This window comes from Lepidochelys kempii, chromosome 13, assembly GCF_965140265.1.
Source record: "Lepidochelys kempii isolate rLepKem1 chromosome 13, rLepKem1.hap2, whole genome shotgun sequence".
NCBI classification, from domain to species: Eukaryota; Metazoa; Chordata; order Testudines; family Cheloniidae; genus Lepidochelys; species Lepidochelys kempii.
The window spans coordinates 10,032,134-10,042,406 of NC_133268.1; the positions used below are offsets into that span (position 1 = coordinate 10,032,134).

General features: G+C 46.6%; 1 protein-coding gene across 1 annotated transcript in view; it reads right to left on the minus strand.

Annotated features, from left to right (window-relative positions):
• The window catches only part of CDH26 (cadherin 26), a 35,486-nt gene extending 26,729 nt beyond the window's left edge, over positions 1-8,757 (minus strand). The window contains exon 1 of the mRNA XM_073309521.1: positions 8,725-8,757. Coding sequence (XP_073165622.1) covers positions 8,725-8,757 — 33 coding nt within the window. The remainder of the gene's footprint in view (positions 1-8,724) is intronic.
• Between the last annotated feature and the right edge of the window lie 1,516 nt (positions 8,758-10,273).

The following is a 10,273-nucleotide window of genomic DNA, read 5'->3' on the forward strand; positions in this document are numbered from 1 at the left end:
CCAACAAAGAGCATTTACCCATGCTGACTTTTAGCGACAAGGCTGTGTCAACACTGCCTTGATGCCAAAAGCTGCATGGTGTAGACAAGCCCTTAGACTCTCGAGAGAGTCACCTCCCTTCCTTTGGTCAGTTTGGAACTGCGATGAGGAACTCACCTGACGCTGAAGGGAGCGGGGGGGCAAAGCCAAGAGAGAAGAAAGGACATGATAAATGGGAGAGACATTTGCCATGCTCTCTTTCTCTCTTCCACCTACATCTACAGACATCACACCAAACGACTGAAGTGCTGATCAAAGGGGACAGCCTGGCTGAAGAGCAACCAGCCAGCCTGTGGTGAGAAGCATCTAAGTTTGTAAGGGCATTGAAAGGGTTAAGATCAGCTCAGAATGCGTTTTGCTTGTATTTCATTTGACCAAATCTGACTTATGCTTTATGCTTTGACTTATAATCACTTAAAATCTATCTTTATAGTTAATAAATTTGTTTGTTTATTCTACCTGAAGCCGTGCATTTGGTTTGAAGCATGTCAGAGGCTCCCCGTAGGATAACAAGCCTGGTAGGTATCAATTTCTTTGTTAAACTGATGAACTCATATAAGCTTGCAGCGTCCAGCAGGCTTAACTGGACACTTCAAGACTGAGGTTCCTAGGGTTGTGTCTGGGTCTAGAGATATTGGCTAGTGTCATTAGGTTGCAAGTAGCTGGGAGCAGCTTACATGCCAGAGGCTGTGTGTGAACAGCCCAGGAATGCGGGTTCTCACAGCAGAGCAGGGTAAGGCTGGCTCCCAGAGTCAAGGATTGGAATGACCTAGCAGACCACCCATCCAGATGACACCAGAGGGGAAGTCACAGTGGCTCAGCAAGCAGGGTGTATGTATGGCTTGTTACTCCAAGTGAAGTTCATGCTTTAAGCACTGATATTTGTGATTTTAAGTGAGTCTTAAGTGCAGTGGCTAAGAACAGTCAGGAGGAGGTCACAGTTTTATTATTTTCTGTTTATTTCCGGTGAAGGAAATAAGCACAAGAAAGCAGAAAAATGGCTACCAGTGAGGCTGCTACAAAACTAGAGCTGGCCAGACTGGAGGCAGAAGAGACGGCAAAGGCACGCGAGTTTCAAATGTGGCAGGCAGAAATGAGGCTCAAAGAAGAAGAGGCTGCACACAGAAGGGCTATGGAAGAAAAGGAGAGAGAGAAATGTGTCCCAGGGGAGAGCCCAGAGAAGGGGCAAGGAATCTCAGAAACCTTGGGTGGGTGAGGATTGCTAGGACTCTATAACACAGGGAAGCAGTGTGCTTCCAGCTGGGAGGGTGGTTGAGACCAACTTCTGCACTGCAACTGGAGGCAACACCACATCAGGAAGGGATGGGGGTGTTATGCCTGCCAGGGAGAGAACTGTCCAGGTTGTTAGCTGCCAGCAGGTTGCAGCTGAACCAGAGATTAACCCCGCTCTAGGGAGCATAAAGAAATGTGTCCCAGAGGAGAGCCCAGAGAAGGGGCAGGGGATCTCAGAAACCACTGAGGTGAGTGAGGATTCCTGTGACTCTGTAACACAGGGAAGCAAGTATCAGGGGGTAGCCATGTTAGTCTGTATCCACAAAAACAACAAGGAGTCCGGTGGCACCTTAAAGACTAACAGATTATTTGAGCATAGGCTTTTGTGGGTACAAACCCCACTTCTTCAGATGCATGGAGTGAAAATTACAGATGCAGACATAAATATACTGACACATGAAGAGAAAGGAGTTACCTCACAAGTGGAGAACCGGTGTTGACAGGGCCAATTTGATCAGGATGGATGTAGTCCACTCCCAACAATAGATGAGGAGGTGTCAATTCCAGGAGAGGCAAAGCTGCTTGTGTAATGAGCCAGCCACTCCCAATCCCTATTCAAGCCCAAATTAATGGTGTTAAATTTGCAAATGAATTTTAGTTCTGCTGTTTCTCTTTGAAAGTCTGTTTCTGAAGGTTTTTTTGTTCAAGTATAGCTACTTTCAAATCTGTTATTGAATGTCCAGGAAGATTGAAGTGTTCTCCCACTGGCTTTTGTATGTTACCATTCCTGATGTCCGATTTGTGTGTATTTATTCTTTTTCGTAGGGACTGTCCGGTTTGGCCAATGCACATGGAAGAGGGGCATTGCTGGCACATGATGGCATATATAACATTAGTAGATGTGCAGGTGAATGAGCCTCTGATGGTGTGGCTGATGTGGTTGGGTCCTCAGATGGTGTCGCTAGAGTAGATATGGGGATAAAGTAGGCAATGAGGTTTGCTACAGGGATTGGTTCCTGGGTTAGTGTTTCTGTGGTGTGGTGTGTAGTTTCTGGTGAGTATTTGCTTCAGGTTGGGGGGCTGTTTGTAAGCGAGGACTGGCCTGTCTCCAAAGGTCTGGGAGAGTGAGGGATAGTTTTCCAGGATAGGTTGTAGATCGTTGATAATGTGCTGGAGAGGTTTTAGCTGGAGGTTGTAAGTGATGGCCAGTGGTGTTCTGCTATTTTCCTTGTGGCACCTGTTCAAGTATGGGAGGGGCTGAGACTAGCTCCTTTCCAGCAGAAGGCAACATGCCCTCAGGCGCAGGGGCAGGAGGGTCAGGGATTAAGGAAACTGTCCCAGTTGGTAGCCGGCAGAGTTCTGCATCTGAACAAATAACAGAACCCTTCATTTCTTTTGACCAAATCTGACTTGGTATGCTTTGACTTATAATCTTTATAGTTAATACATTCGTTTGTTTGTTCTACCTGAAGCAGTGTGTTTGGTTTAAAGCATGTCAGAGGCTCCCCTTGGGATAACAAGCCTGGTAGGTATCAATTTCTTTGTTAAACTGATGAACTCATATAAGCTTGCAGCGTCCAGCTGGCATAACTGGACACTGCAAGACGGAGGTTCCTAGGGTTGTGTCTGGGACCAGAGATATTGGCTAGTGTCATTCAGTTGCAAGTAGCTGGGAGCAGCTTACGTGCCAGAGGCTGTGTGTGAACAGCCCAGGAATGCGGGTTCTCACAGCAGAGCAGGGTAAGGCTGGCTCCCAATGTCAAGGATTGGAGTGACCTAGATCACCGGTCCAGATAACACCAGAGGGGAACATCAGAATAGTATATGAAAGTACATTATTTAGAATAGTATATTATGCATCCGATGAAGTGAGCTGTAGCTCACAAAAGCTTATGCTCAAATAAATTTGTTAGTCTCTAAGGTGCCACAAGTACTCCTTTTCTTTTTGTGAATACAGACTAACACGGCTGCTACTCTGGAATCTGTAGAACTAGTTATCTGCAAACACAAACAAGCTTTTCCATGGAAGACCAAGTTTTTATTATAAAGGGCATTAAGCACAATCGGCACAAAGGTCTGCTTTATTGCAACTGAAATTAACCAAATTACTCCAAGGTCCACACTCTTAAACACCATACAAAGGTGTGAACGCCTGTCAGAGAAATATTGTTCCCCCTTTCATGGCATGTTATCAGGTCATCTAGTCTATCCCCTGGGGAGAATGCCGGATTGGTCCCCAATGTATACATTCTAATGCTTCACATGCTAATTTTAAGTGTCTCCCAGGGCTATATTGTGCTATGCATTATTAATATCAATTGCTGTTCATTAACTGATTGAACAATATGGCCAACTGGATGGGGCTTTCACCATTTTCTATGGGAAGTTATTCCACAATCTTGTAAAGTTCAGCTCAGCTATGTGCTCCCCTGGTTACCCTCCTCTTCATTTCATCCCATTATTTTTAGCTACAGCCACTTCGTACCATGCTGATTTGTCTCTCTCTTCCAGTGTATGTCGCAGGCAAGTCATTCTCTGCCGTTTCAACAGGACCAAATCCTGAGAAGTGCTGGCTTCAGGTGTTCAGCAAGCAGGAACAGAATATGGCCTTAACTCAATCTGTGCCTGGTAAAGCCATAATCGTTCCAGCCACACCCTTCCTTTCACTCTACAACACAGACTCAAGCTATGGCTACACTTGCAGATATACAGCATTCTGTTTCTCATGGAGGTGGATTACCAGGAGCGCTCCAGCTGCAGAATCCAGGCGTTCTAAGTGCCTTGCCAGTGTGGACACCTCAGGAGTTATGGCTCCTGGAGCTGATTTAACGTACTCTCACTTGCAAGTGTAGCCAAGCCCTAATTGACTCAGGTCTTTAATTTCTGCCTTTCCTTCTCTGTAAACATTTCCCTCAGACTTACTGTATCTGCTCCTTCTGAGAGAAGACTTAGAAATTCTGCTCTGTTTGCTGAATATATCTGTATTATTATTCCTCACTACCACCCACTCCAGACACTCTCGCAGAGTAGGGTGGCATTTAATAGATTTCACACCACAGATTTGCCAAACATTTTCTGATAAGCTGTGAGAAGCACTTCCAGATCCCATCCTCAGCAGGTGCCATCTTTAACAATCAGTTTGCTCTGCAGTAAGCACCAGTGCTGTGTCCTGTTATTTGGCAGAGCTCTCCATTTCTTAAATATTCAGGTAACACAGCTATTCAATCGTTTCTCACAAAATCTTACAAGGGGAAGAAAAAGGGAAAAACCTTTCCCCCTCTAGAGAATCAAGCCCAGATCCTGCATGGCTATACAACAACAGGGCTTCCTTGACTTCAAAGATGAGGATTTGAACCTTAAATACTGTTTAACAAATTGCTCTTCTGGAAAATCCATTACAATGCAAATAGACATTCACTCACAGTAATTTTAAAAGGGACAGGCACACTGGAGGAGCTGACCGAGCTGGGTACTGGCTTCTGCAAGTGGCAGCCCAACATACTTCTGCTTTCACTGCTATGGTTCCTGGCCTGGTCGCTGGCCATGGCCCTGCTGGTCTCTCTCGTTGTCGCTAGAACCCTGCAGCTCTGCAGATATCTGCTTTATATCCATGGCTATATGCACCCAAGGATATCAATTGTGTATCCAAGCAGGGCTCTGTTGCACTGAGATCCAACCCACAGATTCGGTCTGGGTTACCCTTGGCAGCTCTATCTTCTCCCTGCAGAGCTGGACTGGATCTGACTGGTGCTCAAACTGTTCACCAGTTTTGTACCCCAACAGAACTCAATATGGATTGGCTAGGAGCTTCTAACTGTGGGGGGTATGTGTACATGCAGGAATGTCTGCCCTAATTAATGGGGGGAGAGAGAGATGTGTGTATATGCAGGAATGTCTGCCCTTAATGAAGCCTTCTACACCAGCATCAAAACAGCTACCAGACATGGCTTTTAACTTCCTGCACTCACTCTAGTGTGATGAAATAACAATTACTACTTTGCAGTCACTCAAGGCTCTATACTAACACCTTGTTTGGGAACGTTTCCATATCAACTCAGAGCAAGTAGAAACAGCAGCTGTAATTACACCATGAAATTAGAAAATAAATGGGGGTTACACCGACACTACTAATGAAATTAAGACTAACACTAGTGTTACAGAACATCATGTCATTGATGCATCCCCTGAAACCCTGCCCAGGAAGAGTGTAAAAATAACTACAGCTTGTGAATTATTTGACCCACCATATTTGAAGGTCCTGAACCCATGAGCCAAGTATTTGGGGCATAGCTGAACTACTTTTAATTGAGAAACTTCACTGAAGACATTTTTAAACACCAGAAAATAATACACTAGACCACTGGTCCATCTAATCAGATGTCCTAACTCTGACAATGCTAGATGCTTTAGAAGGAGATATAAAACAACACACCTAGCTAACTTATTTCAGTTACCTTGCACAGGATCAGCTAATAAGAACTCCAAGCACAAAACCATAAATATGTATAGAAGTATTAGCATCAGTGTTCTACAAAAAGGGAATGGACTTCATTATTATTTTTAGACAGGGGTATATTTTATACTAGTCTTTATGTTATCCAAATAGTATGATAATGAAATTATAGTATTTATATCAGTGCATTTTTATAACAGCATTATAGGCAGTATATATACATGTGAAGATTATAAAAAATATAGGTTGTCTGTCTAATTGGTACAAGTATATAATATATATATATATTTACAGTAGTTCTAAGTATGAATTATTAAATTGTACTGTTTTTTCTATTAATGCTAGTAGTTTATAAATGAACAGGTGTGAAATACGCATGTATTTACTAATTGATAATCAACTGATTTCGCATTCTGTGGGTTCTCCTACATGCACTTGTGTTTAAATAAGGCCCTGATTCTGCAGAGACTTTCACAAATGCTTAACTTCAAGCATGTCACTACAGTAGAACCTCAGGGTTACGAACACTTCGGGAATGAAGGTAGTTCGTAATTCTGAAATGTTCGTAAGTCTGAACAAAATGTTATGGTTGTTCTTTCAAAAGTTTACAACTGAATATTGACTTAATACAGCTTTGAAACTTTACTATGCAGAAGAAAATGTGGCTTTTAGCTATCTTAATTTAAATGAAACAACCACAGAAACAGTTTCCTTACCTTGTGAAATCTTTTTTTAACTTTCCCCCCTTTTTTTTTTTAGTCATTTACCTTTAACACAGTACTGTACTAGATTTGCTTTTTTTAATTTTTATTTCTGCTGCTGCCTGATTGTGTAGTTTCGGTTCCAAGTGAAGCATGTTGTTGACCCGTCGGTTCGTAACTCTGGTGTTCGTAACCCTGAGGTTCTGCTGTAGTTCCACTCAACTTAATGGGACCATTCATATACTTTACAGTAATTCTTTGTAGAACTGGGGACTGAGATTGGTACCAACACTTTTTATGTATTATTTCCATTGTTTTACCTTGTAGCAATATCCTTCCAACTTGTTTGGTTATGTTTTGCACAAAGGAACCTATTTCACAGAATCATAGAACTGGAAGGGACCTCGAGAGGTCATCTAGTCCAGTCCCCTGCACTCAAGGCAGGACTAAGTATTATTTAGACTATCCCTGACAGATTTTTGTCCAACCTGCTCTTTAAAATCCCCAGTGATGGAGCTTCCACAACCCAGTGCCACCCAGAGGATTCAGGGGACCTAGGGCAAAGCAATTTGGGGGGCCCCTTCCATAAAAAAAGTTGCAATACTATAGTATATTGCCCCGGGGCCTGGGGCAAATTGCCCCACTTGCCTCCCCTCCGCCCCCGGGGTGGTTCTGCCACAACCTCCGTCGGCAATTTATTCCAGTGCTTAACCACTCTGACAGGAAGTTTTTGCTAATTTCTAACCTAAACCACCCTTGCTGCAATTTAAGCCCATTGCTTCTTGTCCTATCCTCAGAGGTTAAGGAGAACAATTTTTCTCCCTCCTCCTTGTAACAACCTTTTACGTACTTGAAAACTGTTATGTCCCCACTCAGTCTTCTCTTCTCCAGACTAAACAAACCCAATTTTTTCAATCTTCCCTCATATGTCATGTTTTCTAGACATTAATCATTTTTGTTGCTCTTCTCTGGACTTCTCCAATCTGTCCACATCTTTCCTGAAATGTGGTGCCCAGAACTAGACACAATACTCCAGTTGAAGCCAAATTAGCACAGAGTAGAGTTGAAGAATTACTTCTCGTGTCTTGCTGACAATACTCCTGCTAATACATCCCAAAATGATTGCTTTTTTTGCAACAGCGTTACACTGTTCACTCATATTTAGCTTGTGATCCACTATGACCCCAGATCCCTTTCCGCAGTACTCCTTCCTAGGCAGTCATTTCCCATTTGGTATGTGTGCAACTGATTCTTCCTAAGTGGAGTACTTTGCATTTGTCTTATTGAATTTCATCCTGTTTACTTCAGACCATTTCTCCAGTTTGTCCAGATCATTTTGAAGTTTAATCCTATCCTCCAGAGCACTTACAACTCCCCACAGCTTAGTATCAGCGGCAAACTTTACTCTCTATGCCATTATCTATATCACTGATGAATTGGAGTACTTGTGGCACCTGCTCAAAAAAATTTGTTAGTCTCTAAGGTACCACAAGTACTCCTTTTTGTGGATACAGACTAACACGGCTGTTACTCTGAAATCTGTGGTTGATGAATTGATCATTTGTAGGCTTGGAAGGATTAGATTTTTGTTGGTAAACGTTGAGTTCACCGTACCTACACAAACAGACACATTTCCATCCATGATCATTTAAATATACAGCTAGCCAATGTAAGAAAAATTCTGATTCAAAATGTACTAGTATTTGATTTAAGGATATTTACCTTGTATATTTTGACATATACTGTTGTCAACTTGTGTTTTAATGGTTATAAAGCCTTAACTTTTTGAATCTCATCTACTGTCATTAAATAATTAGTGTCTGGCCCCTCCTTAACTTCCCACAACTATGAAAATTTAAATTGATTAACAGTCAAAATGTTTTAAAAGGAAATTATTGAACAAAAAAACCAACAAATTCTGCCAAGCCTACCTCTTGGAGATCAGCACATCTTTGAAGAAGGTAGGTTAACAGGCAAACAATTTCAAGGGCAAAGATTTTGATTTCCAAAGGCTTCCCCCCTCTAAGCGGCGTTCCCACAGTGGGGGAGTTTAATGCCGGGTGGGGGGGTTGCTGGTGGCACTGAATTAACTCATACCGGTGCGGGGGAAGCCGAGGCAGACTCCGTGTATCCTTTCCACGGGGGGAAAGGGAGACCCATCTGCAGGCTGCGGAGCCTTTCTCCGGAGCTTCCCCAGCTCCCGCATCCGCTGCCTGGGCACAGCTCCAGCCTCTTCCAGCGCACGGTGCCCGAACCACCACGGGGCGCCCTGTCCCCCACGGACACCCCCGCACCTACCGCCAGGAGAAGCAGCAGCGCCAGACCCGCCATGGCCAGCAGAGGAGGCGGCGACCGGAGCGCGAGCTGGGCTGAGCCGCGCCACCGCAGCCTCCCCGCTTATGAAGCGGGCTGGAGGAGCCGCCTGGGCGGCCAGGTGCCGCCCCTCCGTCCCCTGCGGGGATACCGCGGCCGCTCCCCGGAGAGGCGGGGGCCCGCGGAGCGATGGTGGGGGGCGGGGAGCTCCCGCCTCCCCCTACCCCCCCCCCCACACACACACACACGCTGGCTCAGGGGAGATGCCCGCGGCCCTCGTCAGCAGTTGCTAGGGGGGCAGGGCAGCTCCCCGCCCCCGGTTGCAAAGTGCGGGCAACACGCTCCGCTTCGGACGCAGAGTTTGGGGCCGGGACCCATCGGTGCAGGGGCCAGCGCCGGGAAGAAGGGGGTGGGCGCGCTACACAGCGCCCCCGGGGAAAGGGGTGCGGGGTCGGGGGAAGCGGCAGGGCCCCTGCCGTTCTTCTGGGGCGTTGTCCGAGCCCACGCCCCACCCCCGCGGCGTGATTGTGCGGGCCCCCCCCCCCCCCCACACACACACACACTTCCCCTGGCTGTAGCGGGGCGGCTGAGAGTGAGGAAGGGAGGGTGGTGGGAGTCAGCTGTGCCCCTACCGGCAGGCTGTGCCCAGGCATCTTGTGGACAACAGCAGGCTCCGCCCCGGGGAGATGATGCAGATGTTTGAAGTAGGCTCAGGCAGCAGTCTGCTCTGCTGGGCTCCACCTTGGCTGTGCTTGAGTGTACCCATGGGCTCTGCCTGGCTTCTTGAGTGTGGCGGAATAAGTAGCGGAATCTCTAAAGCGCTACCCACTTGTAGCGCTAAAATGAGACACGCACCCTAGGTGCATGGGTGCTGGGGCGGGGGGGGCGACGCTTTTTTGTGGTTTTCTTCACAGCCACACCAGGTGGAGATTTCTTTGAAGAAGACTGAAACCTGAGATTCTGGAGAACAACACAGTATCTACAGAAAGGTGGAGTGTGTTGTCTAGGCTGGTACCAGCTTATTTCGAGCCTCAGTCAAGGGCACGCAGCGCCTCGGGGAGAGCTCAACACCTGCCAGGCCCTGGCCCACAGTGTCTAAGGCAGGGATCAGCAACCTTGGCAGGTGGCCAGGACGGTTTGTTTACCTGCCGCGTCCGCAGGTTCGGCCGACCGCAGCTCCCACTGGCCGCGGTTCGCCGCTCCAGGCCAATGGGGGCTGCGGGAAGTGGCGCGGGCCGAGGAATGTGCTGGCCGCTGCTTCCCGCAGCCCCCATTGGCCTGGAGCAGCGAACCGCAGCCAGTGGGAGCTGCCATCGGCCAAACCTGCGGATGCTGCAGGTAAACAAACCGTCCCGGCCTGCCAGCGGATTTCCCCGACAGGCCGCATGCCAAAACTTGCCGATCTCTGGTCTAAGGTCTTGTCTGCATCAGGGAGTTTTTGTACCATTGTAGCTTAACAGATGTAGCTCCACTGGGGCAAACCCCTCGTGTAGACTCATTTCACCAGCGTAAAACAGGGTTGTCACCAAGCTGC